Source organism: Globicephala melas, chromosome 9 (genome assembly GCF_963455315.2).
Source record: "Globicephala melas chromosome 9, mGloMel1.2, whole genome shotgun sequence".
Taxonomy (NCBI): Eukaryota; Metazoa; Chordata; class Mammalia; order Artiodactyla; family Delphinidae; genus Globicephala; species Globicephala melas.
This window is the reverse complement of record NC_083322.1, coordinates 7,462,723-7,482,167: the sequence shown is the minus strand read 5'-3', so window position 1 is coordinate 7,482,167 and position 19,445 is coordinate 7,462,723. Positions and strand designations below refer to the sequence as shown.

General features: G+C 44.1%; 1 protein-coding gene across 3 annotated transcripts in view; it reads left to right on the top strand.

Annotated features, from left to right (window-relative positions):
* The window catches only part of CNTNAP2 (contactin associated protein 2), a 2,034,513-nt gene that overhangs the window by 1,983,250 nt on the left and 31,818 nt on the right, over positions 1-19,445 (top strand). For all 3 annotated transcript variants that reach the window (XM_060305187.1, XM_060305186.1, XM_060305185.1), the window contains exon 23: positions 12,545-12,784. In XM_060305187.1, the coding sequence (XP_060161170.1) occupies positions 12,545-12,784 (240 nt within the window). The remainder of the gene's footprint in view (positions 1-12,544; positions 12,785-19,445) is intronic.

The window sequence follows — 19,445 nt, the reverse complement described above, 5'->3', positions numbered from 1 at the left end:
GGGAGCAAGCATCAAATGGTTTGTGATTTCTAGTTACTCCTGCAGGAAGGCAGCCGTGCTACAGAGTGCAGTATAAAGGTTCTTACTCCACCTTTATAAGACAGAGGCCAATGACCAAAAAGAAAGGTAGCTTCAGACCTTTATTCAAAAATGCACCATCCAGGGCTACCTACCAGCTGTCTCCATGACACGATAAAACAGTGTTCCCAGCTAAGTCACCAAATGTATTCTGCAGAGGCTGATATACCCATTCGGCCCAGTAGTCACAGTTCCTGGGGCCACAGTACTTTTCAGGGACTCATGAAAATATTTGAATTTCTTTTAAAAAATCAGAAGGAAAAAATGAACTTTTAGGAGGAAGCAAATGGTTAAATATATTATATTAATATATTCATCTGTATATCAACATGGTCCTACAATACTGGTTTGATTTATTTATTTTTTGTTATGGAGGAAAAGGCCCTTGAAGGCAAAAGTGCCTAGGGCCTATGAAAGTTGTGGCCCTGCTGTCAGTCTCCTGGGGTTAAGAAAGCCTTCTAGACACGTATTCCGTTAGAGACACTGCAGTGTGCTCATGCCAAAAGAGTTAGATCCTCAGTTATCTAGAAAAACAGCTCTTCCAGGCAGATTCATTTTCCCAAGATACCTAGGATACACAATAACATATTTCAGAAGAGAGATTAATGCAATTGCCCCATAAAATATTTTAAGCCCCAGTCGTCTCTGAAACAAAGCCCGCAGCGTGATTCTGAGAGAAAATGACTACCGGTGCTGGGAAAATGCATTTTCTTCAAGGTGCTGCACCCGCTGTAATTTGCACCTTCTGAAGTGGAGACAGAAGCGTCATCACATGTACAGGCAGCTGGGAGAGAAGAGATAATAACAGGACAGGAGGAGGTGCCCAGCTGGGCAAAGCACATGCAGCTCTCACCGTCGGAGCTGAAATGCAGGCCCCTGAACAGACACTGCAGAAGGAGGCCCTTGTTCTTTGTTCAAAGGAAGAGGGAAGATCAGCAGACCGCTAAACCCGACCTGAGTCACTGAAGTCGTTTGATTTAGGTAAATTAGGGACAGATGCGGGCTCAGCACCTTCCTCATATCAGCTCTGGCCTCTCTTACCTCCCGTACTGTGAATAGTTTAGACTAGAGCCATGGGGAGTACCTGACGATTCACACGGGCTAAGTCTTCAGGTACCCGGTATTATCTGATCAGTTACAATGTATTATCTGAAAGTCTGGTAGTAACATCTGCAGTTCCTTCGTCTGTCATAGAATGTGGTTTCAAGAGTGGTGGCCTCGCTGTACACACCCTGGCTTATTACTGCCGCCTGGTTCAGAGTGCCCTGCCCTGAACTCAACACCCTCTGGGCTTTAACTCTGACCACTGCAGGGACAGTGTCAGAGACCACCTCCTAGACTAGAATCTACACTCCATCCTTTCCCTGACTCGACCCCACCTCACTCCTAACTCCTAGACGGCTTATAATGAAAATACCCTCGTCCTGTTTGGGCTGGGGTGGGGGAGGGAGCGGGAGGGTGTGTGCTGCCATCAGGTGTGTCCTGTCCAACTTGACACTGAAGGTGATGGGGGGAGGGCGGTATTTCCAGCTCTAGAAATTAAGTACTTGTTTCTGCTAAACTTCTCTGGTTGGATCCAGGCAATCATTTCAGCCCCTCAGGGTCCCTTTGGTTCATGATGCTGTCATCTCACGTAGACATACGCCTTTCCATAAACGCCGGGTGACACGTTGGTCAGTGTGCCATGGATGTCCTTATCCAAATTGCCGTAGTAATGAAATGTTAGCCTGGAATCCTACCCCTAAAATTCTCCCCTGAAGCTAACATCCACCATCGATCACATTCTACCCACAGTTCATCTTGTCGTAAATCTACCTTTAAAATACTACTCTCACTGTCATGAGCCCACACAGATCTGCCTTGACCATGAAAATGTCATGGGATCCCTCTGCCCTTGTTCCCCAACCTAGTAGGCTGTTACTCCAAGCTGACAATAGGGGAGTTGGGTTTAGAGGAACAAGAGAGAAAAAGGTGCTGAGGGAGAAGCACACTTGGACATGCCCACGCCCGCCAGGCCACATCTGGGCTCCAGGCAGCCAGGTCTGGACACCGTGGCGTCCAGGGTGGTTTCAGTTGGAGTGTTCCGATTCGTGTGCTGGTCCAGTCTAGTTTGGGCTTCAGCCTCAAAGCCTTCAGGCTCTGTCTTCTGGACAGCAGTTCATAAGTCAGGGCCCCAAGATGTGAATTCTTATGTTAATTATACAACGTGGTGAGCGAATTGAGGGGACACCCCCGCCAGTGCACTTTCGTTGTCCTGGGAACTTCAGTGCGTTCCACCCCCGCCCCAGTGTCTGTTTCGTAATGCTTTCCCGTTTATGCCGTCCCGCAGTCTTAATCCTTGAAGGATTTTTTTTTCTTCGGTAAGATAGTTGTAGTGGCCTTCTGGGGTAAGAATTACAATACAAGTGAGAACTAAGGGAGGAAACCGCTTTTTATTTTACTGAATCATTCCATTTGACATTATTTGGAAATTACAGATTTTGTTTTTCAAAATATTCCTATGCTTTTCCTAGCCTGTACTTCTTTATGCTGCTCGTGACGTGTATGAGGCCAGCACCCTTCTCTCCTCCTTTTCTCATTGCCCCAAATTCCCCTGCTTCCCAGGGAGTTAACTTCAACTGACCATGGCTGGTCTTAGCTGAATACTCTTCAATGGTTGGGAGAAGAGTTAAGGAAGAAACTTAAGAGCTGAATCTCAGTATCCTTATAGTATTGGTTACAGTTCAGTAGGGCTTTCCAAAGCCTTAAAAATAAATAATAAAAAAAAAGTTTTAGCAAAAGCAGGGCATACAATTTGGTCATTTTGTACACAGGATTCTATTTCTGCTGCTTACAAGTTAAAACGCAAAAGGAAAAGTGGAATAAGACCCAGTGTGTAAGAATGAGGTTTGTCAGTTGCAGCTCATGAGACATTCAGACCATACATGTGTGTTCTGTTCTTCAATAGCAAACAGGTGGGGCACGTAGCTTATATTTACTAAGACTCTGAGAGGTCAAATCCAACCTGCATTTCTAATGAAGTAAATCACAGCACCCAGCTCTGTGGTTTGACTGACGGCTACATCCGTTTTGCTGAAAGGTCTTGCCACTTTCAGCAGACCCTGGTAGTCTTTGCCCTGAAAAATCATGCGAGTAAGCAGGGCACCTGAGGCTGCAGAAGAGGGGCGCCAGGCTTTCCGTCTCGTGTCTGACAACTTGAAACATTCAGGGAAAAGAGGGAACTCCATATTTCAGATGTGTGAACTCTTTATGGTGCCAAATGTCTGGTGTTTTGGAAACAGCTAAGGGATCTTAAAAGATAAACTGAGGCATATTAAAATTTTTAAGAGTTTTTCTGAGCAAAAATTGATTTGAACCAGGCAGCATCCAATCCAGCAGATAAAAAGAAGCTCCAAGGGTCTGTTCAAAATGAAAGTCTTTTTCTAGGCGGAAAGGAACGGGAACACTGAAGTTATACCGGCAAAAAGGCAGGCTGGTTATTTCAAAGTTACTTTCCTTGAGGGGATGTCAGGGGTCAGTCAGACAGATTACCTCACTAGTGCTGATCAGGTGGTTCCTGATGGACTGGTTTAAGGTTTCATTGCTGGGAGAGCCGAAACTGTGATTAAGTCTCTGTGGTGACCTGGAGCTTAGCATAAGTGACTCCATCTTGGGTCTTTTGTTTTTTAACAGGGATCATATCCTTCCCTTTGTATAGAAATCACAACTATAGTATATTATCCAGCAAGCTTAATAAGTTTGCAGTTTTCAGACTAGATTTTAGGAATGGGGATGACAGTTTTAACCTATATCTATATATAGATATATAGATATATCCCCAAAAGCTCAGGTACTGTGATCGGTTTATACAAATAAAAGTGTAATACTTTCTTTTTGCAAAACAGTATAATAAGCTAGCATCTTCACATTAAGACATCTCTTTTTATTGATGTTTCTGAAAAAAATACAATCTTGTTTTCTCAATCCTTGGGGAAGGATTTACAAATTAAAACACAGCACAGACAATGTAGAAGGACAAGAAGATTCTGCTTCTCCCAGCAGCTTGTCGCTTTGTAATTGAGTTAGCATATGTCACAGGTCAAGAGCTATTTAAATTACACCTGCATATTTTAGTCCCGCCTTCCTTCATAAAAGAGAAAAGCATATAATAGATACAATGAAATTTCATTAATGTCCTTCTTTCAGGGATTAATAAAATGTCAGAGTGTGTAATTTATACATCAGCTATGTATAGGGATTTAATTCTAGTTGTTCATCTTCTGAAAGGCAGCTGGTCAGCAAGACGTCACTGATCAGAACATTTTGCCTGTAAGAGCAGGAGCTGACGTTGAACCGAGATTCCAACATTTCAGGGCCCTGCCTAGCGTTTATCATTTGCTCATGTTAGAATTGAGGAGAATGAGGTTTATTTGGTTTTGTTTTGCTATTTTAGATTAATGCTCTTGGCTTTTTGGGGGGGTTGGGGGTTTGTTTTCTTTGGTTTTTTGTTTGTTTTTTGGTTTCTTTTGGTTATGATTACTTCCCATTTATTTATTCTGGGAACAATAAATTCTGGAACCCATCCAGGCTCCCGTTCACACAACTATGGCCAAATGGGAGACTTGTAGCCACCCTCCTCACCCACATCAGCTGCTCAGCTGCTCAGCAGTAACCCTGAGAGTCGCAGCTTAGGATGGTTGCCAGCCCAGCAGGACCCTGGTCGTGTTTTCAAGTCTGTATCAGGTGACTACTCACCAACCTCACTTCGGTCTACTTTTCCAAGAATTATTTAAATCTTCAGCCCGGCAGTGATTTCAGACCCACTTCCTACTCATTTCGTTAGGTCCCATATAACCCCTGCTCTGTGCCGGAGGCCCGAGGTCTATGTAGCAACGGATATTCAGCGTTAATAGATGTGTGAGTTTAAGAGCCACATGACCGTATTTTCAGAGACGAGTGCATTTTCAGTGAGATGGACAGATTTCCAGGTAATAGTACTTCTGGAAGTAAATATATAATGATCTATGGGATCTAAGTCTGCTACTTCCTCTTCCTCTTTCAAGGCCACATTTCACAGCTCTTTACCAAATGAGGCTGACAGACTCTGTCCCCAGTGAGCGTCGCTGTGGCTAAACTTCCCGAGCACTCGGCCCCGCCCTCACAAGCAGGCTCTGCATGACAGACGTTTAATGTACAGTTTCCGGGGTAGGCAGCAGGCACTCACCAGCCAGGTGCTATTGTAGACACTCCGTGGAACACAGGGACTGAATGAGCAACATAGTCTCAGCTCTCAAGGAAACTGCAAATCTAGTAGAGGCACACGTTCGGGTTTCTGGCCCGTATGGGGAGGAAATGACCACACCTGGGCCAGGTAGTTAGAGCCGGGAGCAGCACCTAGGAGGAAGCCATTTGGAGCTCTTCTTTTGAAGGGCTGGGCACCCCTGTGTTCTAAAGTGATGGAGAATCACAGCTATTAGGGAGGAAGATAGATTTCCATCTGAATGGAACAGAGGCCCCTAAGGCCGAAAACCAAGGGGTTCAGAGATGGACCAAGTTCTTCCACAACAATATTTCCCAAAGAAGAGTAATCTGAGGACCGATGATACAATTTCTTCATCTTCAGTTACGTATTTTCCATTTCTGGTTACCTCCTTTACTGTTATTTACTTAATACTTTTCTTTAAATGGACTCACCATTTTTACTTAAATAAATCTATGCTAAAAGGAGAATGTTTATGTTCAGAGGAAATTTTGTAATGCGACCATAAAATTAAATATCAGTAGCACTTGCTGTAACGATAAGCAGTGATAAGACATATATTCTATGAAAATAATATGAAGTTCAGTACTGCTGCCTGCAGAAGAGTCCAGGTCCGTTCTTTGTCAAAAAGGGAGCATAGCAGGTATCGAGGTGGTGGAAAAGACAGTCCAGTCCCAACCCGAGACCCTTTCTTTGAAGGATTGAAAGAGAATTGAGAAGGAAATAACTTCGTCACCTTGAGATTGGATGTTATTTAATGTCCAGTCTGTGAATAACCTACAACCGCCTCCAGTGCCACTGGTGGGACATACTCTACCGGAGAGCTGAGGGCAGGAACAGAGGAGGGACGATGCTTTGGGCCAGTTGTGCCCGTGGTCTCTGCTGAGCAAAGGTGAGGTCTGCCATCCCATTCTGATCCCACAAATTCTAAGAGGCTGAATCCCCCAGCCCCTGGCACAGTGAGGGGCACGCAATAGAGCCTTATAAAAAGTCTTAGCTCAGGTCTCATTGACATTCTAAGATCTCTTGGCTCTGTTTCATAAATAGTAAGAAGTTAAGTTTATGGTGAAATTTCATATTTCATAGTATCACATTCCCCCAAGAAAGGAATGTTGACAGAATATCCTAAGAAGTATAAAACATAAAAATCAGCTGATGAATAGATCCTATGGGATACACAAGAAGGCTGCATCGATGAGTTTGAGTAGTCTCAAAGGGAAATGAGAAATGTCTCTGTGAGTCAGCGTCTGAGTGTTTGCCCGGTCGCTGAAGAGGCTCCTGGGTGTCCACAAGGCCCTGGCACAATGGGGTCCTCGACTGGGCTGGCTTCCTTCTCCCCATGTTCCTTGCTCAAGTGCTCTTTTCTCTTCATTTCTCACAACACCCCTTGTCTGTCACTGGGTATTCAGCAATTTAGTAAAATGAGCCCGGAAAGCATGCTAATGCATTGCCAGTGTAAATTGCTGCGTCCTCCTTAAAAGGGTTGTCATGAGCATTTCATTTTAAGCTTTCACGCGGAATTGCATCAGTATTTTAAGTGGGCTATTTTCTATAACCCATATCACTATGAATATAAGACACTAAAGTACTAATGACAGCTTGAGAATTTAATTTCAGAAGTGACTGCACTGCATTTCTGAAATCTGCATGCTTTAGAGCAGGCTTTCCCCAGATTACACCTCAGCCATCTCCAGACAGACATCTCAGACATCTCCACGCAGAACGTAGTTTCTTACAGTAAATCGTATCTTAATATGTGGTTTCAGTATGAGATCAGTGCAATCAACTTTACAGATTAACGTACTTTTAATGAGCTCAAATGCACTAAACTGATAGCTTTACCGTTATTTGTTCGATGTTCTTAAGAAGTGTAGATTTTTATTGCACACAAGTGTTTACAGCACTTGTTGGTGCTTTAACTGATGCTGGCAAAGCTTTGACATCAGTTCACAGCATTTTTAAAAATCTTTATTATTGGCTCGTTCACTAATGAAACATGGTCTTAAAGCAAACTCTGACAGACATTTAAATTTTTTAAAAACAAAACGAAACCTCACTGTGCCATTTTTATGAAGAGTCCCTGAATAGAAATGCCAAAAATGCAAATGAATATAAAAGCAACATAAATATAGTCTGTTTTTCAGAGAGAAGTTGAGAATACAAAACATTTGACTTCTGTTTTTTTTATGAAACATAAATGTTCATTCAGTTATTAACTCCTCTAAGCCTCAGTTTTCCCATCTGTGAAGTGGGGATAATCCTTTTTAGCTCAGAGGGTTGTTAGGAAACAGTGAAATACTGCATGAAGTGTACTAAAACACAGTACCTCACACATGTACCAATTCTGGTTTATCGTGGAAGCTTTTAATATTATTATCACATGGTCCAGAGTTGGAACCATCTGGCCCTGAAGAAACCAGAGTGTCTATTGCATTTGTGGTCCCCAGGGAATGGGTCTCAGCCAGGAGTCTTTAGGGGCACATCAGCTGGATCTGGAACACTGTCCAGGTTTGGAACTGTCTGCTCTCCTGGGCATCAGGACCCTTGTTTCTGTGACCTAGCTGCCTTTCAGGAAAGGAACAGCAGTCGAAACACTGAGGTAAGGAAGAGAGTGAGCTGAGTGAACAAGCTGCGAAGAGAAGGGAAAAGTGCAGCAGTTCAGCCCCCAGGGCAGTCCTTGCAGCCCAGCCCCCAGCCGCTGCCCACTTGGCGGACATTTCCACCAACGCTCACGGCGACTCCCGCCACGGCGGGAGCCTCAGAGTCCCTGCTTCCCGCCGTTCCTCTGGTCCGTGGTCCTCATCAGAACCCCCTTCCTGGGGGCTCCCCTCTGGCCATCTGCCTTGTGTCTGTAATCCCTCTTTGAGGGTCACTTCAGGGGGAAACGCTCATGGGAGGACAGCTCTTTAAGAAGGGGGGACCTCACATTAAATTGGGAGCCCTCAAATAAATACAGCTTTGAACCCGTTTTCTGTGGCGTGATTGGAAAGCTGGCCCGACTTAAAGTTTAGAAAACTATGTCAGGGACCGTACGAAATGCAGCCGGAGTCAGAAGTTTCATACCCAAATCTCTAGCAGAGGAACCAAACTCAAAACGGACTCTCTATAGATTCTACAATGGCTGCGCAAAAGACAAGAGGGTGCTGGTGGTGAACACGTAGCTTTATCCACAGCTTAACTCTGCCTCAGCCCTTCAGCAAAAAGAAGAATCCCTCCCTCTCTTCACCCGGGGAGCTTGCAGGGCCCTGAGGGGCCAATGAGATCGCCTGCTCAGAGCAACTTGCTGTGCTCCTCTAGAATTATCTTTCCAATGCGGTTCCCACAATCATCCCCTGCAGCTTATATTTAAGCACTTTAAGTTTCCTACTGAAATACAGACATCTTAACATGGTGTTCAAGGCCCTTCCCAATCTGGCCTTGAGCTCTGACCCCATCTGACTCCCACAAAAACCTCATGAGAAACTCAGCCAGGAGTTCTCTTTCCTTTCATCCTCAAAACCTAGTTCTACAGAAGACAACAAGCCTTGGTGGTGATGTGGAGAAATTGGTGGGAATGTGGAATGGTGTAGCCACTGTGGAAAACTGTATGGAAGTTTTTCAAAAAATTAAAAATAGAACTACCATGTGATCCAGCAACTCCTGGGTACGTACACCAAAGAATTGAAATCAAGATCTCAAAGAGGTATCTGCACTCCCATGTTCATTGCAGCATTATTTACAATAGCCAAGACATGGAAACAACCTAAATGTCCATCGACAGGTGAATGGATGAAGAAAATATAGTATACACATACAATGGAATATTATTCAGCCTTAAGAAAGAAGGAAAGCCTGACATTTGCTACAACATGGATGAACTTGGAGGACATTATGCTAAGTGAAATAAACCAGACACAGAAGAATAAATACTACATGATCCCACTTATGTCAGGCCCCTAAAATCGTCAAACTCATAGAAGCCGAGAGTAGAATCATGGTTTCCAGGGGCTGGGGGGAGGGGCATTGGGGGGCATGGGTGAAAGGTACAAACTTTCCCTTATGCAAGAAGAATAAGTCCCAGAGTGTCTGTAGTTAACAATACACTGTATTTGTTATGTAAACATTTGTTAAGAGGGTAAATCTTATGTTAAGTGTTCTTACCCCCAAAAAAAAAAAAAAAACCTAGCTGTAGTGTTACCCCTCCTGAAGTGCTTTCCAGAACCCCATGAAACCTACTTCCCTGCTTTACCATAGACTTTAATAATTTTCCCCGGGGACTTCCCTGGCGGTCCGGTGGGTAAGACTCCACGCTCCCAATGCAGGGGGCCCGGGTTCAATCCCTGGCTGGGGAACTAGATCCCGCATGCATGCCGCAACTAAGAGTCCGCATGCCGCAACTAAGAAGTCCACATGCCTCAACTAAGACCTGGCACAGCCAAAATTAACTGATTAATTAATTTTTAAAAAATAATAGTAAGTTTACCAAACGTAAGTTTTGTTTCTTAGCTAGGAACGTTGTAGGGGTTAGGAGGCCTGGGGTCAGTCTGCCTGGCCTCAACAGCCGACGTATCTTAAGCCTCATTTCCTCACATGTTGCAGAGGGATAATAATGCTCGCGCCTCCAAGGGTTGTTCTAGGAATTAAATATCCAGTTTGTCTAAGACAACTAGCACATTTTAAGGGAGTTCAACAAATACTAACTCTTGTTACTGGACAGCTTGTGTTCAGTCACGTTAGTTGGTTGTTTGTATGCTTGTTTCCTAGCGAGGCTGTGAGCTGCTCAGGGTAAACCCCTGTATTTGTCTACCTTCCTAATACTGCTGCACGCACCCAGTTCCTGCGATGAAGTGAATTGAATCGAACTGACCTGACCTGAAGTCCCACAAGATGGCAGTAGCCACCAGCCCCAGAAGCTTCCTTGTGGAGCCCTCCCCTCAGCTAGACAGGCTAAAAAGGACTCTCCTTTTACGGGCAGCTGATGGAGCTGAGGTGTCCCCAGCTTCCTGCCACCAAGTAGCTATTTGTTCTGGTGCCTCTACCACCAGTGAAGCCAGATAGCAATTCCGGACAGCAAGGAACTGAGGTCCGCCTCCCCGTGCTGGGATCAGTCATCCCGAGTCTCCTTGGTCTGAGGGTGTTTCGAGGGAAGGCAGACCACTGGGGGGAGGGGATGGAAACCAAATACTGGAAGGGTGTGCGTGGAAGGCAAGCTGGTAAACGCACGAGGGGTTCTGATATTAGACAAGGAGACGAAGAATGAGTCATGGAGTAGCCTGCAGTCATTGAGGAAAAGGCAAGGGAGGAAGAGGGGAACAAGCCAGCGCAGGTGTCAGTGGGACCAGAGCCTCTTCCTGGTCGTCATGGAAGCCTCAGGATACATCCTGGCGGCAGGGTTTTTGTACTTGGTGGCAGGTGCATCCTACCTCCCCATGCTAAATGGGATGTGCGTTACCTCAAAGTCACAGGCTGAAATTTACTGCAGGAGAAAAATATGGAGAATCATCAATTAAAATTTCTTTATGTACTTGGCTAAGTAAGACCCTATTAGAATCCCCGGAATTACCATTCTTCATCATCCCCATTGTCATAGCTCTCTGTTAATCAAACTTCACACGGAACCAGTACAGCTCAGTCATGACACATTTTTTTTAATGTGATGAATAATCAGTACATTCATTTCTTCTGCCCCCAAGGCCTAAAAGCTCCCTTCTCCACTGATATATTCTTTAATTAATGGGGAGTAAATTTTTATACAAGACTATTTCACCTGTATTCATTCCCCAGGTGTAAAAGGTTGTAAAATCCAACTTTTCAAAGAAGTAGCTAGCCCCCTGTTTCCCGAAGTCTTTGTTTTTCACAGTTCAAGTGGAAGGGTAAATGTCTCACAACCTCGTCCTTGTGTTTACAAGGTCATCATCATGTTAACATACTCTCCCACCCAGAATACAAGCGCTGTGCTCTTCTCTGGAGTGCCGTTTGCCCAGCCCCTGAGTTTGTAGCCCTGCACCATCATTGCCTGTAGCAGTAGTTCTCAAACCTTAGCGGTGTCGGGACCACCTGGAGGGTTTGCAGCACACAGATTGCTGGGCCCCGCCCCATGCGTTTCTAATGCTTTCCCAGGTGACACTGCTGCTGCTGGTACAGGAGCCACACTGGCGAGAGCCATGCATCAGGAGGGTCTAGGACTCCTCCAACAGTCGTTTGTGCCAGGTAGATTCTAAAACCCAGGGCTACGGTCACGAAGACACTTGCTTTTGCTGATATGACTGGTATGACAATGTGTGTTTATAGTCATCGAAACAGTGCTTTGGAAGTGCCTCCACCCAGACTCACCCCTGATTTGAATGTTAGTTAGGAAGAAGATGCTGACTACAGGTTTGGGGCGGGTGGTGATTCTTAAATGCATATGTATGTTTGTGACTGAGTTGGGAAAGTTTCCTGACTTCCAAAGTGCCCATCTGATGCTAGCTGAGATTCTGGAAACCCCAGAATTCCCAGGGGATTGGATTCTAAAGAAAGGAAATGCCCCACTATAGGCTATGGGAACGCTTTTTCTTTTCTTCTCTTTTCTTTTTTAAATAAAGAATTCTAAAGAAGAAAATAAGAGGCACCAAATGAAACCATAATCTACCAGGAGGGCTGGGAGGGCTGTTCAATATATATGAGGGTCACTGAAGCATCAGAAAAGGGGAGAAAAGTCAGTCAGAACCAAGCGAGTGTTGTTAGTGTCGGCAGTATCTCACGTAGCTGGAAGGTGATTAGGCATGTGTTTCATTTTCCCAAGTATAGTCTTACTCTCCTCACCATGTTCTCTAGCAACACAGAAGGCTCTTTTAAAGTGAAGCGTCCAGGGCTTCCCTGGTGGTGCAGTGGTTGGGAGTCCGCCTGCTGGTGCAGGGGACGCGGGGTCGTGCCGCGGTCCGGGAAGATCCCACGTGCCGCGGAGCGGCTGGGCCCGTGAGCCATGGCCGCTGAGCCTGCGCGTCCGGAGCCTGTGCTCCGCGGCGGGAGGGGCCGCAGCCGTGAGAGGCCCGCGTACTGCAAAAAAAAAAAAAAAAATTTGATTATAAAGTGAAGTCTCCAGCCCTAAAGTCTTATCAGGTCATTAATTTTTCATCTGAAAGAGCACAATATCTTAAACTGAAACGTAAGAGGAAGATTTGAAGACAAACATTCAAAGGGGACTTGTATATTACAGCGGTGATACGGCGAGTGGGATACGATCTTTACTTTCTCTTTTTCTTTTAGAAACAGGGAAGATTGACCAAGAGATTCACAAGTACAACACGCCGGGATTCACTGGGTGCCTCTCCAGAGTCCAGTTCAACCAGATCGCCCCTCTCAAGGCAGCCTTGAGGCAAACAAACGCCTCAGCTCGCGTGCACACCCAGGGCGAGCTGGTGGAGTCCAACTGCGGGGCCTCCCCGCTCACCCTCGCACCCATGTCGTCTGCCACCGACCCCTGGCACTTAGACCACCTGGATTCAGGTAAAGTCTAAAGCAGTGTCTTGGCTGGGATGCTTTCTTTCTTTACGCCTCAGTTTCCTCACCTGTAAAATGGAGTTAATAGCAGACCGTCGCTGGTGATGTAGTTGGAGGATTAAGGGAACGAAGGAATGTGTGAGCGCAGAGTTCTTAGCACATCAAGGGCTCAAAAGGTACAACCGTATTCGTGCTCAGGGCCAGTAGTAAATAAGTCGAAGGGAAGGAGTATAGGAATTATTGACTCTTCTGCACTTAAGTGAAATGATGAGATACCTTAACCAATGTCTGCAACGTGACTGTCGGATGATCTGATCAGATCAATTCCTCACTTTTGCCTTTGTGACTCAGCTGCCTAGCAGCCCCACTGTCCAAGTTCTGATATCAAAAGATTACCTAAAACCATACAGGGATTCATCTCCCGACACTGTATTTGTACATATAATCCCATAGCCTTCCAGGTTTTATTGGTGCATTTAGGCTTAGAAAGCTCAGTGGATTTAACTCCACTTCTGCAGGTGATAAGACTTGTCATTTGAAATCACAGCGCTAAAAGGATGCAGCTGTTGGCTGCGAAAGTAACTAGCTGCAGATTCAGTATCCACAGGACCCCGAGTGGTGGGGAGCCTGTAAGTCCCCCCGCTCACTCTACCCAGACTGACATCAGGCTACTCGGGTAATCTCTCCAAGCCTTTGCTTTTTCACCCACAAGGTATGAAGTGGGGTGTGATCTCTAAACCACCTCCAAATCTACCATCCGATGGATCTCCAAAGCAACGTGTGACTTTGCTGATGCCCAAGACAGCAAGGGGACGAGGGGGGAGCCCTGGGTTCGATACCATCCCTGCCTCTCCCCAGCAAGTGTCTTAATCTCATTCCTCAGTTTCCCCACCTCTGAAATGGAGATAGTAAGACCTAACTCAGAGAATTCCACGCAAGACGATGGATTTAAAACACTCAGCACAGTCACAGACGTGGAGCAAGCTGTACAAACGTTTAGCTGCAATAATACTAACAAAGTGGTTATTACTATATCCAACACAGTTTGCTATGATGTTTGAATGTCCAGTAGTAAAGGCTCCCAAATCCTCCCCGACCCTAACTTCGAGTTAGTAACAGTTCATCATGGAAACGCCGTGTGCTTGATCACTTTACATATATTCCAGCCCCGAACACAGGATTTATCAGCTTCCGTGAAGCCTTGTCATCGTGAATTCTTGCCAGGATTTGCCTGCAAAGCTTTGTGAAGCTTCAGAACGAAGCCGAAATTGCCCCATTGTCAGAATAGCCAATTTACAGACTAAAGAATCCTCTTCATTCCTCACACATGGGGTCCTATAACATGATGAGGGTGATGACGTGTGCCCAGGATACTTACAAAAACTGCCTTTTACGAAGTTGTGAGGATGACACAGCGGGCTGGTTTTTCCTCCTGAGATGGCTTGAACAAAGGAAAGCAGTCCTAGTGCTGAAAGAAGAGAAGTAGGAGTGAAGTTAGGAGGCAAGAAAAAGCACTTCCAGGGCTGCAGAGGAACAGAGATTTCTCAGATAGATTCCTCCAGATGCCAGGGTGGATGGAGACAAAGCCTAATCTTTGAAATACGCAGGTTACTGTTAGAGGTTCTCACTGCTTGAGGCCATCAGCGTGTGTGGTCCGAGTCCGCTGCCAAGAAATCAGTTTCAAAAGCCTCTAGATGCTACTTTGGGCCGATAGTTCATATTCATTCTGCCTTAATTAGCAAATTATTTGCTTGATGGTCTGTGAGGTACAGGTGTATGGGCCAAAGTTTGAGTTCATTTATTTTTTAAAAATCATGCTTTATACATGACAATTTCATTCTTTTGACTGATGTAATAATGTATATAGGGAACATTCTGTTATTCAATGTTCAAATCAGAAGTCTACAATTCAGGTATTATGGTAGGCCTGTACTATATAACATAGGTCCATTTACAGAAAATTTCCACTTGTACTTGGACAGCAAGTTCTTACCTGGTGTTGACCAGTTGCTGTATCAATCTCATCATCATAATTTATTCCATGATTGGAATTCCAGGTTAATTTCCATAATGGGTAAATGCTTATAAAGAAATGTGTATCTGTCTCACGAACTTTATTAAAACAACAGAAAAGAGCTTATGAGCTATGACATAGAAGGCTTGTTTAGATAACATGATTTTTTTTAACATCTTTATTGGCATATAATTGCTTTTCAATGGTGTGTTAGTTTCTGCTTTATAACAAAGTGAATCAGTTATACATATGTCCCCATATCTCTTCCCTCTTGCGTCTCCCTCCCTCCCACCCTCCCTATCCCACCCCTCTAGGTGGTCACAAAGCACCTAGCTGACCTCCCTGTGCTATGTGGTTGCTTCCCACTAGCTATCTATTTTACATTTGGTAGTGTACATATGTCCATGCCACTCTCTCACTTTGTCCCAGCTTACCCTTCCCCCTCCCGATATCCTCAAGTCCATTCTCTAGTAGGTCTGCATCTTTATTCCCGTGCTGCCCCTAGGTTCTTCATGACTTTTTTTTTTTTTAGATTCCGTATAAATGTGTTAGCATATGGTATTTGTTTTTCTCTTTCTGACTTACTTCACTCTGTATGACAGTCTCTAGGTCCATCCACCTCACTACAAATAACTCAATTTCGTTTATTTTTACGGCTGAGTAATATTCCATTGTATATATGTGCCACATCTTCTTTATCCATTCATCTGTCTGTCAGTGGACACTTAGGTTGCTTCCATGTCCTGGCTATTGTAAATAGAGCTGCAATGAGCATTGTGGTACTTGACTCTTTGTGAATTATGGTTTTCTCAGGGTATATGCCCAGTAGTGGGATTGCTGGGTCGTATGGTAGCTCTATTTTTAGTTTTTTTTAAGGAACCTCCATACTGTTCTCCATAGTGGCTGTATCAATTTACATTCCCACCAACAGTGCAAGAGTGTTCCCTTTTCTCCACACCCTCTCCAGCATTTATTATTTGTAGATTTTTTGATGACAGCCATTCTGACTGGTGTGAGATGATATCTCATTGTAGTTTTGATTTCCATTTCTCTAATGATTAATGATGTTGAGCATCCTTTCATGTGTTTGTTGGCAATCTGTATATCTTCTTTGGAGAAATGTCTATTTAGGTCTTCTGCCCATTTTCGGGTTGGGTGGTTTGTTTTTTCGATATTGAGCTGCATGAGCTGCTTGTAAATTTCAGAGATTAATCCTTTGTCAGTTGCCTCATTTGCAAATATTTTCTCCCATTCTAAGGGTTGTCTTTTGGTCTTGTTTATGGTTTCCTTTGCTATGCAAAAGCTTTGAAGTTTCATTAGGTCCCATTTGTTTATTTTTGTTTTTATTTCCATTTCTCTAGGAGGTGGGTCAAAAAGGATCTTGCTGTGATTTATGTCATAGAGTGTTCTGCCTCTGTTTTCCTCTAAGGGTTTCATAGTGTCTGGCCTTCCATTTAGGTCTTTAATCCATTTTGAGTTTATTTTTGTGTATGGTGTTAGGGAGTGTTCTAATTTCATTCTTTTACATGTAGCTGTCCAGTTAGATAACATGGTTTTTTTTTTTTTTTTTTCTTTTAGGTGAATGGGAAAATGAGAGAGAATGGGGGTTGGGGGATGAACAGGGGACAAAGAAAGAAATGGACATAAGGGAAGGTTACTTAATATCAGCCTCCAGTGGCTTAGTGTCTGGGAGGAAAAACCTTTCCTCCAGGCGCTTAAGTTCAGGCCATGGGGGCCTGCAAATTAAACTCACAGAAGGCAGATAACAGGAGAAGAAGTTTATTTGCATGCATATGGAAGCTTACAAAAGAAGTAGCTCAATAGTGGTAAAAGTTAGAGGCTTATATACTTTTCTTAGTAGAGAAAAAGAAGAGAGGATAAAAGGCCTCTGGGAAGAACAAATGAGTTTCTAAAAGAAAAAACAGGAGATAAGGAAGTTTGTGATTATGTTTGTTCACGCCTGTGTGAACGGTCTTTGTCTTTTTCAAGGCCTTCAAACTCCCCTGCAAAGGGTGATTTGGGGTAGGTTTGTTCTTGGCCTCTTTCCTGGGACCTAAAAGCCTCCTAGAAAAAAGGGGATTTATGGTCTTATTTCTCAGAAGTTTCTATGTTTAGTCAGATAAGGAAGTTCCAAAAAGATTTCTTTCTGCATCTGTTGAATCCCAAATATCATCAGTTTAAAATAATCTTCATCCCAGCTCTGGGGTTCTTAGTGGGTCCCCACATCAGCAATTGCACCCTAGTTTCTGTGAGCCTAAGTTCATCATTCTGAATTTTGATTTGGGGGTTTTGCTTTTTTAGATAATCTTTCATGTATGACTGAGGATCCTCACTATCAGATATTAAGAAACAAAACAACAGAGCATACACAAAAATGCCATTTCTAGCTATAAATCATGTTACTTGAGTCTGTGTAGGTACCTGAGGGAAGAAAATAAAGGTGAGAGCTCATTAGTCCTGGTTTGAATAGAGGACATTTGGAAGGAGATCTGTTTCATCTGGTGCCTTGGGAAGTGTGATCCTGGACCAGCAGTATGAGTATCACCTGCAAGCTTCTTAGAAATGCAAATCAGACCAACTGAATCTGGCATCTGCATCTCAGCAAGATTCCCCTGTGATTTACCATGTGCCCATCAAGTCTGAAAGCACTCCTCTCAATCTCAGATGCACTTTCAGATTACCTAGGGAGCTTTTAAAAGCCCCAGTATCCAGGCTGCACCCCTGACCAATTAAGTCAGACACTCGGGTTGAGATGTCCAGAGATGTACAACCTCCCCAGGTGATTCTAATGTGTAGCCAAGATGGAGAATCACTCACTAAATAAGAGAGAAGCTTAATAATGGCCCCTTTGGTAAACCCTTTGAAGTAAGGTTACTAAAAAGAAAAGAAAAGAAAAGTAAATACCCAGAAACCAGTTTATGAAAAACAGTGAAGCCTTTAGGTGGTGAAATCCCAAACTGAAAGGCTATAGCAGTAAGCTTGCCAAAGGTTGGGCTCCTCTGACCATTTCATAAGGAAGCTCAGGGAGATAGAGGAGTTTTCTCTGAACTTGAATAGAGCTAGTCTGCCTGGAAAAACAGACTTGAAGCAGACAAACGAGATCCACAGTGCGGGGCCGGACTCGGGGCCTCCATGAAAATTCATCTTTATTGAAGTTGTTACGCCCCAGGAAGGAGCTTCAATTTGAGGAAGATGTCAAATTATTAATCAGTTTTTTTAATCAGCTGCAAGCTTAATTTGAAAGGATATCAGGAAGGAAATGCTGCTTTGAAATGAAGTATGTGCATTTATTTTAAAATCAAGCAGGCCCCTTGCAGTGAAGATAGGAAGTCTGTGGTTTTAGTATTAGCGGGAACTTAGCAATCAACCAAGGGCTACTTACTTCATACTCACACTGGAGTATTTGCTTTGCAGAGGCCTGGAAGTTAGAATTCCAGACATCTACCCTGAGGTCTTGTGTTCTTTCTGCTCCCTTATATTTCTTTCTTATATCTTAGATGATATCACATGATAAAGACAGAAAATGGATTCCAAGGTATGCTGGCTTCCTGTGATAAGATTCCTTTTCTCTTCTGGAACACCACTGACTGAGCTGCTCATTGCCTCTCTAATGCCCTTTGGGCTCCATCACCGTTTTCCAAAGCGGGGGACATTTACAGTTGGTCAGGCTGTGTACTGCACAACTCCAGAGGATTCCATTTGCATTGCAGTCTATGGCTCCTGGAGCCCTGAAACATGGTGGCCTTGATAGGGGGTCATCAGATCATTATGGGAAGAAAATAGACATATCATCACGTGGCATAATATCAAGTTATTTCCTGTTCATTTCTTTTTCAGTCTTTCTCATTTTGTTAAAGAGAAAGTCTCCATGTGGTTCTGGCATGCATTTAGCAGCTCTCTCACCCAGCTATTCACCCTTTAATAGAGAGCAGGCTTCTGTTTAAAGCCTTGACAGGCCATAGAATTACTCAGTAGGGTTATAAAGTTTTATCACTGCATCTGTTTAAATAAGAAATCAGGTCAGGGCTTCCCTGGTGGCGCAGTGGTTGAGAGTCCGCCTGCCGATGCAGGGGACACGGGTTCGTGCCCCAGTCCGGGAGGATCCCACATGCTGCGGAGCAGCTGGGCCCGTGAGCCATGGCCGCTGAGCCTGCGTGTCTGGAGCCTGTGCTCCGCACCCGGAGAGGCCGCAACAGTGAGAGGCCTGTGTACCGCAAAAAAAAAAAAAAAATGAAGAAGATCAAATCAGGTCAATTTAGTGAGAATAAGTAAATAAATAATAATTACGTTTTCCATGGATATGGCAAAAATATGTGACAGTAGTTCCTATGTGATTGGAGTTTGGCAAACAGTGGACAGACAGTATGTCAGAATGATCACAAACACAAGGTCCTGGCATGGAGCTGGGAGAGTGCATTTTTTATAAGGGGAAATGGTAAAATTATGTTGATTTGACTTAAACCAATTCTGCTCTATTAGCAACATCTAGTCAATTCTTTTTCTGCCTAATTTTTTCTGCCTTTGGATAATAGGTACGGCCTGTTTAACCACATCATTATGGTCCTTTTAGAACAGTAGTTGCAAGGTAGAAAAGGCAATCCCTGGCCCTGAGTTCTGGTTTATTTAAAGGTCACAGAGCACCAGACAATTGCT